Below are 15212 nucleotides of genomic sequence, written 5' to 3' on the forward strand. Positions count from 1 at the left end.
TCAGGAAGGGGATGGTCAGGGCAGGCTTCCTGAAGGAGTGGGAGGAGGCAGCCTGGCCTGTGAGCAGGTCCTCAGCCCTTAGGGCTGGCATGAGAGGCCAGTCCCTGGTCCAGGTGCGGTGGTCCCTCATTAGCCCAGAGCCTCTTGAGGAGGGCTAGTCTATTTCTTCATGAGAGTTTGTGGGCGATTAAATGCCAGGGACTGAGTCCCCCCTCACCGCCCAGGCTTGTCGCTGTCTGCCATGGCCTTGCTTGGAATGGTAATACCCACGCTGTTCCTTGGGGCCTCTGCGTGGGCCTTGGGGACCTGGTCCTTAGAGGAATGAGCCCTCCATGGCTCCTAATGGGCTGAGCTGGCTGGGTTGTGCTGATGGACCCCCCCAGGCCCTCTAGGGTTTGGGTGAGCTTGGGGGTGGGCCTTTGTCATAAATGAAAGCCCTACTCCCTTCTGCTGCACATCAGCCCAGCCTGGCTGCAGGCCCCTGGTTGTGGGATCCTGCCCTTGTCCTCAGAGAGTTCCCCCATCTTACTCCCCCATCTCCAGCCTAGCCAGGACCTCCCAGTACCACTGGCTTTTCTTTTCCCCATGTCCCTTGAATGTTATTCTCCGTGGTTCTATGTGGGAATGAGTGCTGGGTCGTGGGTTTCCTGCTCCTCTAAGCAGTTTTCCTCCCTCCCCCAAGCTCCCAAGTCCTGAGAGGGTCTCTCTTCCTGCCCTTCCTTCGGGTCTGACCCAGACCCTGAAGGGCAGAGGCCGTGCCTGTCCCAGGGGGTCTCCTCCCCTTGATGGCAGTCCCTGGGCAACCGGTCCTGGCTCTCAGGAAGAGGACCCTGCTGTATTTATTCTGGGAGGCAGGAGGGTGGGGCTGAGGTGGGAGGTCACACAGGATGCAGCTTTTAAGAACCTGGTAGCGCCTCTCACCCTGGTGTCTTGTCCTTCCAGCCTGCGGTTGGCTTGATGGACTTGGAGGGCCTGAGGGCCGGGCTGACAGCTCCAATGGGGAGAAGTACAAGGGGCCTTGTGTGGCCAGCAGGAGCCTGGGAGACTTGGGCGCCTGGCCCAGAGCTGTTGTGTGCCTACCTGGTCCCTGTTTTGGGGACCAGCCTCTTTTGCTTCCGGCATGGTCTCACTGGAAATGTACTCAGGAGCACGGGGCAGGCCACAGGGCACCTAGGACCCGCTGGCAGTGTGTGTTGTGTGTACGTGTGTGTGCATATGCAGCACATGTGTGGGGTGCTGCAGGTGGCCTGGCAGCAGGCTTCAGATTGACCCTGCAGTTGCTTGCCGGGCGGTAGCCACATCGTGGACTAACTACCTCTGATGACTGGTGGGCAGCTGCGCGGAAGGGCCCAGGCTGTGGACCACACAGGCCTCGTTGGCCTGTATGTGTTGTGTGTGTGAGGTCGTGTGCCTGTGTGAGAGGTGTGGGAGCGGGGTGACAGCAGCTCTGCACCGGAAAAGCATGCTGGTTTCTGTTTCAGAGGGCAAGGTTTGTGGTTATTCTGCAGTTTCTGATCTGGGCATTTCCCCTGTTCAGCTCCTCCTTCCATCTTTGGGAACCCTGTCTTCTCAGGCTGGGTCTTTGTGACCCAGTCTCCCTCCCCACCCCCCCTCTGTTTTTACCTGAGCATAACTCTTCATTTTAAAAACCACTCCCATTGTGCTACCCCTCCCCCCAGTGGTGTGCCTGCTTTTTCCGTTGTTTGTTCAGTCATTCAGCAAGCACTGGGTGGCCTTGCCCAGCCTGGGAGAGATTGAAGAACAAACACACACGTAGTGCCCCAGGGTGTCAAGGGCATGATTACTGCAGGAAGGCTCTTCCAAATTGGGTCTTTGGTGAGAGAGAGTGGAGTCTGGGAGGTAGACAGCCCCTGGCTAGGGACCAAGGTGAAATGGGGGACAGGAAACACAACAGTTCTTGCCCTCAGTCCAGCTTAGGTGGGATGGAGCAGAGAAGATGGGAGGGCAGAAGTGGCAGTAAATCACTGGAGCCGCATCACAGCGGGCCTTGAAGGCCGGAGAAGGAGTGGGTTCTCCATAGTGGGCAACCTCAGGAGGGATCAGAACAACAACAGCCTATACAGATTCGTAGGCTCAAGAAGGATGGCTGATTGGTGAGAACTGGGGGGCCCTCAGCTGGAGGACTGGGCCTGTGAGGGTTGCTGAGGGCACGGGAGCAGGGCCCAGGGAGAACCGGCAGTGTTCTGGCAGGGGAGCTGGGCCTGGGGCTGGAGGCGATGCCACTGTTTGAGGTGGGATAGGTGGAGCACAGCTGTGGCTAGAGGGACAGGAAGAAGGCCTTGGGATTGGGCCTCTTAGAACATTCCAGCCAGGGTGCTGTGCGCTTCAGGCCAGGAGGGCTCTGGGGGGAGGTGGGCCAGGCAGCATGCTGGCAGCCCTCCTGGCTCCAGATCTTCCGGGCCAGTCTGGGTCGAGAGCATTTGAAGAGGCTCTAGAGCCAAGGGAGCGCTCAGAGTCATTTCTGGCGGCTAAGCCAGGCTTCTCTCTTTTGACCTCCCTAAATCTGTCTCTTTATCTGGCTGGAAAGTGTGCCCTCTGTGCAGGGTCCCAGCCAGCACCCAGGGACAGTGTGAGTGTGCAGCCAGGCGCTCTCCAGGCCTGGGGTCACAACCTGTGTGCCTGCTCCGACTGTCTGTGCAGACCACAGACCACCGAAGCTGACAGAGCCGACGGGGTGGGGGAGGCTTGAATGAGTGCCCACCATGTGCCACCTACAGGGCTGGGCGCTCTGGGCTATTAGGACCTTTGAGCTTAGCAACACCTCCAGGTGCCGCAGTCTGTTACCTGTGTTCACCGAGGGAAGCAGTGGGGTCAGAGTGGTTGTCACTCTGCTGAGGTCACGCAGCTAAGGTGAGGTGGAGCCCGGGAGTCTAGTCCCAGCAGGCCCACCCCAGGGCCCACGCAGGTCTTTTCTGCCACCCTGCCTTCTAGAGAAATTCAGTCAAGCTCTTTGCTCTAGAGATAGTAAAACCGAGATGGAGGGAAGTTAAATGAGTCACTCAGTGTCATCTCAGAGGTAGTGGCTGAAGCAGTTCATCTGCCACTCTGACCTGGGTGCTGCCCCAGTCTGTGCCGTGAGGCCAGAATGGGAGCCATCCATGGGCAGCCACTGCTCTTGCTGGGTCTTGCTCAGGGATATTTAGGGGGTGAGCCGTCAGGCTGCACCAGTTCTCTTGGCCCAATTCCTCCTTCCTCCTACGGACCCTGAAACCCATTTGGGCCTGCCCAGCCCCAGGCCTGCCCTTGAGACTTTATGATTCAGTTTGTGTACCTGTTTTTTTTTTTTTGCGGTACGCGGGCCTCTCACTGTTGTGGCCTCTCCCATTGCAGAGCACAGGCTCTGGACGCGCAGGCTCAGCGGCCATGGCTCACGGGCCTAGCCGCTCCGCGGCACGTGGGATCTTCCCGGACCGGGGCACAAATCCGTGTCCCCTGCATTGGCAGGTGGACTCTCAACCACTGCGCCACCAGGGAAGCCCTAGTTTTAGTACTTTTGTGTCAGGAAAGGGTCCTCACAGAACAGCCGTGGGTCCCCATTTCTCTTTGTAGAGTCCGGCTCTTTCCCAGGTCAGAGTGAACTGCCTATATTGTCACCGAGGGAAGGTACACAGGACGGAGATTCCTGTTCCCGCAGACACTCAGCTTTTAGCAGAGCTCTGTCCTTAGACTCAGCCCAGTTCTCTTCTGTACCCCAGTAGGACTGAGTGGTCTTGACTCTGCCCGCCTTCCCGGGGTGGGGGGGGTCTCTCTTTGTGGTCCTCCATGAGGAGAGTGTGGGAATGAGTGGGAGACAAGGCTGCCCTCGTTTCAGTGCTAACCCTGAGAGACCTCAGCCTGACCTTGACCTCTTCCCTGCCTTCCTAGTTGACATTCGAGAAATCAAGGAGATCCGCCCGGGGAAGACCTCACGGGACTTCGATCGCTACCAAGAGGATCCTGCTTTTCGACCGGACCAGTCACACTGCTTTGTCATCCTGTATGGAATGGAATTCCGCCTGAAGACCCTGAGCCTGCAAGGTGGGAGCTGAGGAGGTGGAGGAGTTAAGGGCAGCAGCCCCTGGCCCCAGGCTCAGCTCTTTGCCCCTTGCTCATAGCTACGTCTGAGGACGAAGTGAACATGTGGATCAAGGGCCTGACTTGGCTGATGGAGGATACGTTGCAGGCGGCCACACCCTTGCAGATTGAGAGGTAAGAACCCCCCGCAGACGTGCTTAGGGTTGGGGCATCGGGCTCTAGGGAGCAGGGCAGGGACTCAGGCCTCTGTGCCCAGAGCCTGCCTGCTGGTCTCCTCCCTAAGCCTGGGCCTCATTTCGGGCTTCTCTCCCTCCAGGTGGCTGCGGAAGCAGTTCTACTCAGTGGACCGGAATCGTGAGGATCGGTGGGTCCTGCGCTGTGGCTCTAGCCCAGCAGGGTGGGTTGGGGCCGCCAGAGCAATAGCCCACCTCCAGGCAGCTGCCTGGAGAACCGGAGGACCTGCCTCAAGCAGGGTGGGCAGGTGGTTCTGGCACAAGGAGCTTCCTGCAGAAAGCCCTCTGATGGCCTTGTGCGAGCTGGCAGGAGAGGCCAGGGACGATAAGCCACGTGCCCTGCCACTGTGGGCAGAGATAGGCGGTACAGAACTGGCTCTGGGTGTCCTGTAGTTTGTGTGTGTGGGGGGGGTGCTTTGAAGCTCACGGCTTTGAGGCCATAGTGTGACTACCAGAGGGGCTACAGAGAGGTTCAGGACAAAAGCTGGGTGATGCATGATGAGGACCGTTGACTGGGAGAGAGGTGGACACCACGGAGGGTGTTGAAGAGAGACATGACGTGACCCGGGTTCAGTTGCACAGAACTGCTAGCTGCGCTTGGAGGGTCCAGGGCAGGTGGAGTGGAGAACTCAGGGAGCAACTCCAACGCTCTGGGTGAAGAAGACTGGGTCAGGGTGGGGTATTAGGAAGGGGTTGGATTTTGGCTAGGCTGTATTTTGAAGATAGAGCCCAATAGCATTTCCTAACAGATTGATTTTGCGGTGAGAGAGAGTTGAGGTTTACGGTAAAAAGCTTTTTGGCGTGAGCATCTGGAAAGGTGGAGTTGCCATTGACTGAGATGGGGAAGGCTGTGGGAGGTGCACACTTGAGTGGGTGAAGTTCTGTGATGCCCTTAGATGTTCAGGTAGAGATGTTGAGCAGGCAGGTGTGTAGAACGAGTTCAGGGGAGAAGTTGGGCTGGAGCTGGAACCTGAGGAGCACATAGGTGATTTGGAAGGCCACGAGGCTGGTGATGCCTGGGGGTAACCTTGGCAAGAAAAGGGAAGGAGGCTGGTGGCTGCTCCCAGGCCCATGCTGCCTCAACACTGGGGACTGGGGAGGTGAGGAGAGGAGCCAGCCAAGGGAAGTGGCTGCTCTAGAGTTAAGAGGAAAATCGGAGGGTGTAGAGCCCTGGAAGCCCAGGGAAGAGGGGGTGGTCAGCTGTGCTCGGCCTTGTCACGTGTGGGGAAGACTGAGAGGTGCTCCTTGGACTCGACAGCACAGAGGTCGTTGGTGACCTTGAGGCAGGCAGTGGACAGTGGGGATGGGGTTCAGGAAATGAAAGGAGCCTGGGTCTCTCCTTTAAGGCACTGCTGTGAAGAGGAGCAGAGAAGGGGCAGTGGCTGGAGAGGAAGCAGGGCAGACAGGTGTTTGGGGGGGAGTGGTAACAATCTGCATGTAATGCTGATGGCAAGGAGTCCACAGAAGGAAAGCTTGATGACGCAGCAAGTTTCCTAACCTGCCCAGTGAGGACCCTGACGGCCCCACCCCCGGTGACTGAGACCAGGCAAGCGCTTGCTGAACAGCACTGGCTGATAGATAGCAGGACTGCCCAGGGCAGGGCTGGACTCCTCAGGGAGTTTTGGTGCTGCCTGCCAGGCCCTTGGGCAAGAGAAGGAGGGGTGCCCACATTCCCCTCCCTGCCACCACCTCCCAGGAAAGAAGGCCTCCCTCTCCCAATCGTGTTCATCCTGTTGCCAGGCCCAGCATTGTCCTCCGCCCCATTCTTGGGCAGGGGTGCTTCCCTGTCAGACCCCGGGAGTGTGCTCCGTTGCCAGCAGTGGTATTGGGCTGAGAAGGATCTTCCCCCTCCTCCCCTCGGAGGCCCTGACTCCCAGGGGCAGTGGGCGGGAGTCCTGTGAGCTGCCTGCCCCTCTCGGGGAGTTTGAGAATGAGGTAGAAGGAGCCTGGAGGTCCCGCAGTAGTGGCTGCCTCTCTCTGTCCTTGGGAGAGCTGAGGGCCCAGACGTGTGGGCTGAGCGGTGCTGGTGGGAGGGCGGCCCGAAGATGGGCTCCCCTTGCCCCGCCCTGACCCACTTTACTGAGGCTGGTGACCCCTCCTTGCCAGAATCCTAGACTTTCCTTTGCTCAGCTGAGGAGACCGAGGCCCAGAGAAAGGAAGGAACTTCCTTTGGTTACCCCATGGTTCTGAGCCAGCCTGTCAGGACTGCAAGTCCCAGAGTAGTGTTGTTTACCTGTTCAGCCCCAGGTGGACTCAGCCCACAGGTCAGAGGTCGTGAGAGGTGGGGTGAGGCCACTGGCGATGTCCTTGTTTCCTCAGTATATCAGCCAAGGACCTGAAGAACATGCTGTCCCAGGTCAACTACCGGGTCCCCAACATGCGCTTCCTCCGAGAGCGGCTGACGGTAAGGGCCGGTGGGCCGTCTGCAGGCGGGTGGGGAGGCTGGCTGCCCCAGGCCCTGCGGGAGGCCTGACCGGAAGTGCCGCTCTGCCTCGCAGGACCTGGAGCAGCGCACCAGCGACATCACCTACGGGCAGTTTGCTCAGCTGTACCGCAGCCTTATGTACAGCGCCCAGAAGACGGTGCATGAGCCACCTACCCCCACCACCCCTACCCTGCTCTCCCACCCCAGCCCCGCTTGCCTCAGCCCTGCTGCCCTGCTTGGGGGCGATTGGGTGCCATTTCTCCAGTTCTTCTCCTCGTGAGGCCTGCCCCTTTCTGTTGCCCCAGCCTTTCTTCCTGAGAGCCCCTTCCCCACGTGGCCTCCCAGGGGCTCTCATGCTGACCTGGTTCTGTCTCCTGCAGATGGACCTCCCCTTCCTGGAAGCCAGTGCCCTGAGGTTTGGTTTGAGTTGGGGAGGTGGGGTTCTCCCTGGGCCCCTTTGTCCCTCGCCTGGTTGATTCCCGATGCAGGTGGGAGGCAGCGGGAGCAGGGGAGCCCTGCTGGCCCATTCCAGGCGGCTGTGCTGGCCGGGAGCTGGGCCCTGCCTTCCCAGGGGCCCCTCATTGTCTGTGGCCCACGCTAGCCAGCCGGCCGCCAGGCATTTCCCTTCTCTTCCGCAGGGCGGGGGAGCGGCCGGAGCTCTGCCGGGTGTCCCTTCCTGAGTTCCAGCAGTTCCTCCTCGAGTACCAGGGGGTAGGACTGGGCTGGGGTTGGGCCAGGGTGCTGGCTGAGAGGGGCTGGGCTCACCACGGGATGGAGGCCCCTCACATGCCCCACCCTCCCACCCATCAGGAGCTATGGGCTGTCGACCGGCTCCAGGTGCAGGAGTTCATGCTCAGCTTCCTTCGAGACCCCTTGCGAGAGATCGAGGAGCCTTACTTCTTCCTGGATGAGGTGAGCCCTGCCCCTCACCCTCCATCGGGGAATCAGGGAGCAGACGGGCCCACGGGAGCCCGGCCAGGTCCCTCCCGCAGTCCATCGTGCCCCCGACCTGGATTGAGCACTCTCTCCCGTGTCACCCTGTGCTGTGGCCCAGGGCAGGGGCTCATCCTCTCTTCTCTCCGCATTTGCTCCTGGGCAGTTCGTCACCTTCCTGTTCTCCAAGGAGAACAGCATATGGAATTCGCAGCTGGACGCCGTGTGCCCCGACACCATGAACAACCCCCTGTCCCACTACTGGATCTCCTCCTCGCACAACACGTGAGTGGCTCCCTTGGCCCACACCCGACCCCGGGAGGTGGGTCTCGCCTGACCACCTCGCCCTGCTTCCCTGTCCAGGTACCTGACCGGGGACCAGTTTTCCAGCGAGTCCTCCCTGGAAGCCTACGCCCGCTGCCTGCGGATGGGCTGCCGCTGCATCGAGTGTGCGTGGGGGCTAGGTTGGGCGGGGGGGCGGGGGGGAGGCCTGCCCGCTGGACTCTGGTCACCTTGCTTGCTCTCCAGTGGACTGCTGGGATGGTCCAGACGGGATGCCAGTCATTTACCACGGACACACCCTGACCACCAAGATCAAGTTCTCAGACGTCCTGCACACCATCAAGGAGCACGCCTTTGTGGCCTCAGAGTGAGTGGCGTGGCTCGGCTCCAGCTCTCTCCTGGGTCCCCTTGAATGTGCTACCCCCTCCCTGCCTTCCACCTCCTGCCACCTGCTGGAGCCCACCCTTCCCGAGCCATTCACTTCCCGCACGCTTGGCCCACCTGCTCACTCCATGGGTCTTTCTCAGCCTGTGGAACACAGTCAAGCTTTTCTCATCCTCAAAAATTAATTCCTTAACCCTGGGCTCACAAGGCCATTGTCCTGCCAGTTCCTTTCCCGTCACAATCCGGAGAATTGTCTGTGCTCCTTGTCTCTCACTCTGCAGTTCCTATTGTTCCCCACAACACGTGGTCACTAGTCTCTCCCACCTCACTGAGGGGGTCACTGGGGTCCCCCAGTAGCTAAATTTGGAGGCTGCTTGTCACCTCTCCTGACCTTGGGTGTAGGATGTCTCTCCTTGCTGATGGGGCAGCCTCTATGATGAGATCAACTCTGGGGACACCTGCCTGCAACAGTCCCAGCCCTTGGTTTCTGCTGCACCCAAAAGTGCCTCTCTAGACCCCTCTCCTACCCCCCACAGTGGCCAGGGCCTGCCTCTTCTCTGGGGTGACTACCCTCTAGAAGGGACCTTGGGCCCGAGGCTCCTAACACCTCACTCTGTGAGGGTCTGAGCCGTGACTCCTCGGAATTGCAGGATCTGTGTTACGCACTGGTCCCCCACCCTGCAGGTACCCGGTCATCTTGTCCATCGAGGACCATTGCAGCATCGCCCAGCAGAGGAACATGGCCCAGTACTTCAAGAAGGTGCTCGGGGACACACTCCTCACCAAGCCCGTGGACATTGCTGCTGACGGGCTCCCCTCACCCAGCCAGCTCAAGAGGAAGATCCTCATCAAGGTAGGGCTTTGGGGGCCCCACTCCTCCGCTCCAGCTGTGGGTCCAGGCCTGGGTGAGGAGGTGGGGCTCTGGGCCTGGGCCTGGGAAGCCACGTCGTGGCCTGTCCCCCACAGCACAAGAAGCTGGCTGAGGGCAGTGCCTATGAAGAGGTGCCTACGTCCGTGATGTACTCTGAGAACGACATCAGCAACTCCATCAAGAACGGCATCCTCTACCTGGAGGACCCCGTGAATCACGTGAGCGCTGGGCCTGGCTGGGCCTGAGGGGCAGGGTGGTGAGAGCGCTCTGTTCACAGGCCTCGCTCCCGCCTCTTCCAGGAGTGGTATCCCCACTACTTCGTTCTGACCAGTAGCAAGATCTACTACTCCGAGGAGACCAGCAGTGACCAGGGCAATGAGGACGAGGAGGAGCCCAAGGAGGTGAGGGGCTGGCCCAGGGCCGGGGGCCGGGCTGGGGTCAGAGTCACCGAGTGTCTCTGCTGTCGCCCTCTGCCTTGCAGGCCAGTGGCAGCACAGAGCTGCACTCCAACGAGAAGTGGTTTCACGGGAAGCTCGGGGCAGGACGGGATGGGCGGCACATTGCCGAGCGCCTGCTCACAGAGTACTGCATCGAGACCGGGGCCCCCGACGGCTCCTTCCTCGTGCGCGAGAGCGAGACCTTCGTGGGCGACTACACCCTCTCCTTCTGGTAACCCTCCCAGCGCGTGCACACGTGGATCCGACGCCGGCAGGGGAGGCCAGGTCCCACAGTGCGTCACACGCACACACACTTGCAGTTAGCGCGGAGCCCCTAGAGGGCCGCCCCCACCTGAGCCGTCCTCAGGGTGTCTCCTGCTTGAGGCCTGGTGCCTCGCCGCGGGTGGAGCGTGGCGTGTGGCCCGGCCTGCTGCTCACTGCCTCCCCATGTCCCCTCAGGCGGAACGGCAAAGTCCAGCACTGCCGGATCCACTCCCGGCAGGACGCAGGGACCCCCAAGTTCTTCCTGACTGACAACCTCGTCTTCGACTCACTCTATGACCTCATCACACACTACCAGCAGGTGCCCCTGCGCTGCAACGAATTTGAGATGCGCCTCTCAGAACCCGTCCCGCAGACCAACGCCCACGAGAGCAAAGAGTGAGGGAGGGGACGGGGACGGGGCAGGAACCCGGGGGTGGTGGCCGGGTCTGACTCGGGCCCGTCCACAGGTGGTACCACGCGAGCCTGACCAGAGCGCAGGCCGAGCACATGCTGATGCGCGTCCCCCGGGACGGGGCCTTCCTGGTGCGGAAACGGAATGAGCCCAACTCCTACGCCATCTCCTTCCGGTGAGGGGGTCCCCCTGGGGTCTGGGGCGGTGCGGGCACGCCTGGTCTGGGCTGCCCTGACCCTGTGTGGCTGTTCGGTCCCTGTCAGGGCTGAGGGCAAGATCAAGCACTGCCGCGTCCAGCAGGAGGGCCAGACCGTGATGCTGGGCAACTCAGAGTTCGACAGCCTCGTGGACCTCGTCAGCTACTACGAGAAGCATCCCCTGTACCGCAAGATGAAGCTACGCTATCCCATCAACGAGGAGGCGCTGGAGAAGATCGGCACAGCGGTGAGAGCCTGGGAGGCAGGGCGGGGCAGGCCGCACCTGACGGTCCCGGGGTGCTGTGGATGTGGGGAGCAGAGAGGCCCGGGGGCCGCGGGGCTGCTGGGAGGGCCAGCTAGCCCAGCTGGAGCCAGGAAGGCATCCTGGAGGGAGTGGCCTCTGAGTGGCATCTACAAGGACAGGCACAAGCTGGCCGGGTGAAGAGGTGGGGGCAGGCGTCCAGCAGAGATCCCCGTGGGCCAGGATGTGGGGTGCGGAGGTCCTAGGGCTCACACGGGGAGAGGGTCTGCCCGGGGCTGGGCACAGACCAGACTCTGTCCCCAGGGCAGGGGCGCATAGGCTACAGAGGTGCGGCTGTGGAGGGAGACCAGTGAGGGAGGAAGGCAGGGCTGTGGGGCGGGGCCCCAAGGGCTCTGGGCCAGGGGTGTGGCCCTGGGGAAGAGGAAGGGGTCCAGTGCAGAAGGTCCACTTGAGACTCTTGTCCTTGGACCTGGGGGGCCTAGGCGCGGGCTGCCGCCTGCTGAGGCTGGGGTGTGAGAGAAGTGTGCTGGGGGCCTGGGGCAGGCGCAGGGGGGCTTCAGGAACCGAGACTTTGGAGCCGTGGGCGCAAGGGCAGAGAGAGGAGGGGTGAGGCCAGGCCCCTGAGGTTGGGGGACCCTGGCGGACCAGGTGTGTGAAGGCAGCAGACTTGGTCCGGTGAGGAGGGGTGGGGACACGGAAGCCAGCAGCCTCTTTCCCCTCTGGGTGTTAACAAAGCCCCTTCTGTCCCGTTTCCAGGAGCCCGACTATGGGGCCCTGTATGAGGGCCGCAACCCCGGCTTCTACGTGGAGGCGAACCCCATGCCGACTTTCAAGGTGCAGCCTCGGGCTCTGGGCGCAGGCAGCTGGGGAGCATCTCCAGCTGCCTGGGGCTTGCATTCTCTGCTCAGGGCCACCTGCGGTCTTTGGGGAGAAGTGGTGTTGTGGTTTTCCGAGGCCAGAGAGGGGGTGAGAGGTGTGCGGTTGGTGTACGACCGCGTCTCTCCCGGCGCCGATCCCTCCCCAGCCCTGTTCCTGGGGGTCCGCACCGACCCTTCCAGACTACTCCCTGGGTGACCCCTGTTTTCTCCCTGGGGGCAGTGGGGTGGGGGTGGGGCACGCTGGCCAGAAGACGGTGTTCTCTGCCCCTCCCTCCCTCCCCTTATGGAGCTCTGTCAGGGCTTTTTTCTAAGGGGTAAGGAGCTGTGCCCTTTTCCTCACCCGCTTTCCTCAGCAGCCATGGAGCCTGGGAGAAGATTCCTTCTCCTACTTTGCAGATGAGGAATGATGGGGTCCCAGGCACACTGCAAGCCTTCCGGTCCCAGAGGAGGCACTCAGCACCCGCAGACACTCCCCTCCTAGCCTCCTGGCCTGGCTCCTGGGGCCCCGGGCAGGGGCTTGCAAGGTTCTCCCTGGACCCTGAGGAGCTTCCCTGGCAGAGGCCCTGCTCTCCTGTTCCATCTGCCCTGGAGCCTCCCACAGGCCCGGGCTGAGGACGGTAGTGAGGCTGGGTCACTGGCGGTGGCGCCTGAGCCCCAGCTGGGCAGCCCCAGCGCATGTGCGTGCGGCCACAGGTCAGGAGAGGAGGCGGAGGGCCTGTCTGCTTTGACCGGTGATTCTCTTCCCTGCAGTGCGCCGTCAAAGCTCTCTTCGACTACAAGGCCCAGAGAGAGGACGAGCTGACTTTCACCAAGAGCGCCATCATCCAGAACGTGGAGAAGCAGGAAGGAGGCTGGTGAGCCAGCTGAGAGCCCGTGGTGCGGGGCCAGGCATCCTGGGTGCCGGCGGCGTGGACAGTGAGAGGGGCTTGGGCGGCACGGGCCTGCACGGGCCCCGAGGTGTACCTGCAGGGCTGCCTTCCTCTGGGGGGGTTGGGGTGGCTGCTAGGGGTCAGCATGCTGCGGCTTCCCCAGGTGGCGTGGTGACTATGGTGGGAAAAAGCAGCTGTGGTTCCCGTCGAACTATGTGGAAGAGATGGTCAGCCCTGTGGCCCTGGAACCTGAGAGGGAGGTGAGACCAGAGCCCCGTTGGTGGGACGGGGCTCCCGTCCCCAGACTCCCTTCCTGTGCACACGCCACCATGGGCAGGGTCAGCGTGCCTGTGCGTGCACAGCCCCTCAACGTGCGGTCCTGTCTGCCCCGCCGAGGCCGCGGTCTCTGATAAACGTGGGCCACGCTCGTGCATTCACACGCTCGCTTGTCAGATGTATTTCCCATGTGGGCACAGTGGGCTTGCTGACCGTCCGTGGGCTTTGCCTTCCGCAGCACTTGGACGAGAACAGCCCCCTGGGGGACTTGCTGCGGGGGGTCTTGGATGTGCCGGCTTGTCAGATAGGTGAGCCCCCAGCCCCTTCTCTGCCCCTTAGGGTCACGCAGTCCCTGGTGGCCCTGTTCAGGCCCCAAGGGAGAAAGCCAATGGCCGGACCCCTAAAGGCTGCCCTCACCCTGAGCTCTCCCCATTCCTGGATACACTCTTGACGCCCAGGCTCCCTTCTTCACCCCTGGCCTTGACCCCTGCGTGCTCGCCCTGCGCAGGCGCTGTGGAGGGTGCCACTGGCGAGCTGAAGCCCACGGTCCTGATGGTCTGGTCCCTGGGTTGACAGAGGCTTGGGGACGGGGTGGGGATGGGCACGCGGCCCGGAGTGGCAGCGACTTATTGCTGGTCTGCAGCGTTCTCAGCTGTGAAGCGGGCCTGGCAGAGCAGTGCTGCCTCCTCACGGGGTGTGGGGTGGGGACTCAGGCACGTCTGTCCCCAGCTCTGCGCTCCTCTCCCTCCCTCCCTCCCAGCCATCCGTCCTGAGGGCAAGAACAACCGGCTCTTCGTCTTCTCCATCAGCATGGCATCGGTGGCACACTGGTCCCTAGATGTGGCTGCCGACTCACAGGAGGAGCTGCAGGACTGGGTGAAAAAGATCCGGGAAGTGGCCCAGACTGCGGATGCCAGGGTGAGAGCCTGCCAGTGGCCCTCAGAGCAGCGGGGCAGCCCCGGGTGGGCAGCCCCCGCCGCTAGGCAGGGATCGGAGGAAACACACGTGGTCGGCGGTATGGCATGTTGAGGGTGTGTTGAGTTTGAGGTACCTGTGGGACGTCCAAGTGGCCCTGTTCAGTGGGCTTTTGGATACCAAGGGCAGAGGTGAGAGGACAGGTCGTGGGCTGGAAGCAGGAGTGGGTGCCCAGGGGCTTAGGGATGAGGTGGTATAGGTTGGGAACCAGGTGTGTGACCTTCGAGGATGTAGGTTTCAAGAAAGAGAGGCAGAGGGGTCTGATGCGCGGAGGGCTGCAGAGCAGACAGGCAGGGTCCGAATCTGAAAGTGCCTGTTGGAGTTGGCAGCAGCCGTGTCAGGTCGTGGTTGGGTGGGATGGCAGTGGGCATCACGGAGCGTGGAAGGCAAGGGCGCAGCCTCTGCCAGGCAGGATGGTGGAAGAACGCGGAGCCCAAGCTGGGTCGGAAGGACCAGCCTCTGGAGGAGGGAGGCTCTTCCACTGAGCCTGGGGCAGAGGAGGAAGTGCTTGCCAAGGTGTGGGAACTCCTGCTCAGTGCCACCGCAGTCATTTGGGGTGGGGTGGAAGGCCTGCAGTACACACCTGTGGCCGCTTTGGAGAAAGGACACCCACGAGCCAAGCCGAGAGGGCTGGGTGCTGAGGATTCTGTCAGAGCAGGGCCCGGAAGGACAAGGCAGAAAGGACCAGGAGGTTGAAGGGATGGCTCCTGAGGTCTGGGCTGAGAGGGGAAGGAAGAGTCTGAGAATAGGAGCCCCTTCTGGAAGGAAGTGGGCCTCCAGGGGTCAGAGGACGGGATGGGGGCACTTGTGAGTGGGCCTCCGTAGCTGAGGTCTGGCCACAGCGAGTAGTAGGTGGTTGTGTTGAGTGAGTGAGGGGAACTGAGGGGTGAGGCTTCTGGGCCAGGGTGGGTGGGAAGGACGACGGTCCTTAGGACACAGAAGATAAGCCCGAGTCCCCAGCGAGGTCACAAGGAAATGGGGAGGCGGCCTATGTGCCTATGTGAGGGAGGCTTGGGTACCGAATGGTCACAGCATCTCTGCAGGTGCATCCAGCTCAGGGCCCTGGGGTGTCACTGGGGCCCGGTTGGTGGTGAGGATTCCACTCTCCTAAGTCTTGGAGAGCATGTGTCCTCAGGGGCAGGGAGGAGAGAGTACGTTTCTGGGGTGAGACTGGGGACAGACAGTGGGGTCTGGAAGGTGTGGGTGGGCATGCCCCAGGTGGCTGGGGGCTTCCCTCTCCTGGTGGGGGGGGAGGGAGGGGTCCGGAGGGGTCCTGCCTGGGCTCAGGGCCTGTGTGTCACCAGCTCACTGAGGGGAAGATGATGGAGCGGAGGAAGAAGATCGCCCTGGAGCTCTCCGAGCTTGTCGTCTACTGCCGGCCTGTTCCCTTCGACGAAGAGAGTAAGGGTCTGGCCCAGGGGCAGTGCGGGGGTCTGGCCCCCAGCAGCACCCGGGTGGGCGGGCTCTGTGAGCTCTCTC

At 61.8% G+C, this 15212-nt stretch overlaps 1 protein-coding gene across 2 annotated transcripts in view; it reads left to right on the forward strand.

Annotated features, from left to right (window-relative positions):
- Positions 1–15212, forward strand: part of PLCG1 (phospholipase C gamma 1) — a gene marked incomplete at its 5' end in the record, with an annotated part of 35020 nt that overhangs the window by 15647 nt on the left and 4161 nt on the right. For both annotated transcript variants that reach the window (XM_082857419.1, XM_082857420.1), the window contains 24 exons: positions 3886–4038; positions 4116–4209; positions 4352–4399; positions 6588–6672; positions 6767–6850; positions 7074–7108; positions 7332–7404; positions 7504–7605; positions 7793–7911; positions 7990–8075; positions 8155–8275; positions 8977–9145; positions 9259–9381; positions 9463–9564; positions 9645–9832; positions 10060–10260; positions 10332–10451; positions 10540–10720; positions 11492–11569; positions 12364–12467; positions 12646–12742; positions 12997–13066; positions 13519–13676; positions 15038–15134. In XM_082857419.1, the coding sequence (XP_082713545.1) occupies positions 3886–4038; positions 4116–4209; positions 4352–4399; positions 6588–6672; positions 6767–6850; positions 7074–7108; positions 7332–7404; positions 7504–7605; positions 7793–7911; positions 7990–8075; positions 8155–8275; positions 8977–9145; positions 9259–9381; positions 9463–9564; positions 9645–9832; positions 10060–10260; positions 10332–10451; positions 10540–10720; positions 11492–11569; positions 12364–12467; positions 12646–12742; positions 12997–13066; positions 13519–13676; positions 15038–15134 (2688 nt within the window). The remainder of the gene's footprint in view (positions 1–3885; positions 4039–4115; positions 4210–4351; positions 4400–6587; positions 6673–6766; positions 6851–7073; positions 7109–7331; positions 7405–7503; positions 7606–7792; positions 7912–7989; positions 8076–8154; positions 8276–8976; positions 9146–9258; positions 9382–9462; positions 9565–9644; positions 9833–10059; positions 10261–10331; positions 10452–10539; positions 10721–11491; positions 11570–12363; positions 12468–12645; positions 12743–12996; positions 13067–13518; positions 13677–15037; positions 15135–15212) is intronic.

This window comes from Leucopleurus acutus, assembly GCF_964270905.1.
Source record: "Leucopleurus acutus genome assembly, chromosome: 16".
Taxonomy (NCBI): Eukaryota; Metazoa; Chordata; class Mammalia; order Artiodactyla; family Delphinidae; genus Leucopleurus; species Leucopleurus acutus.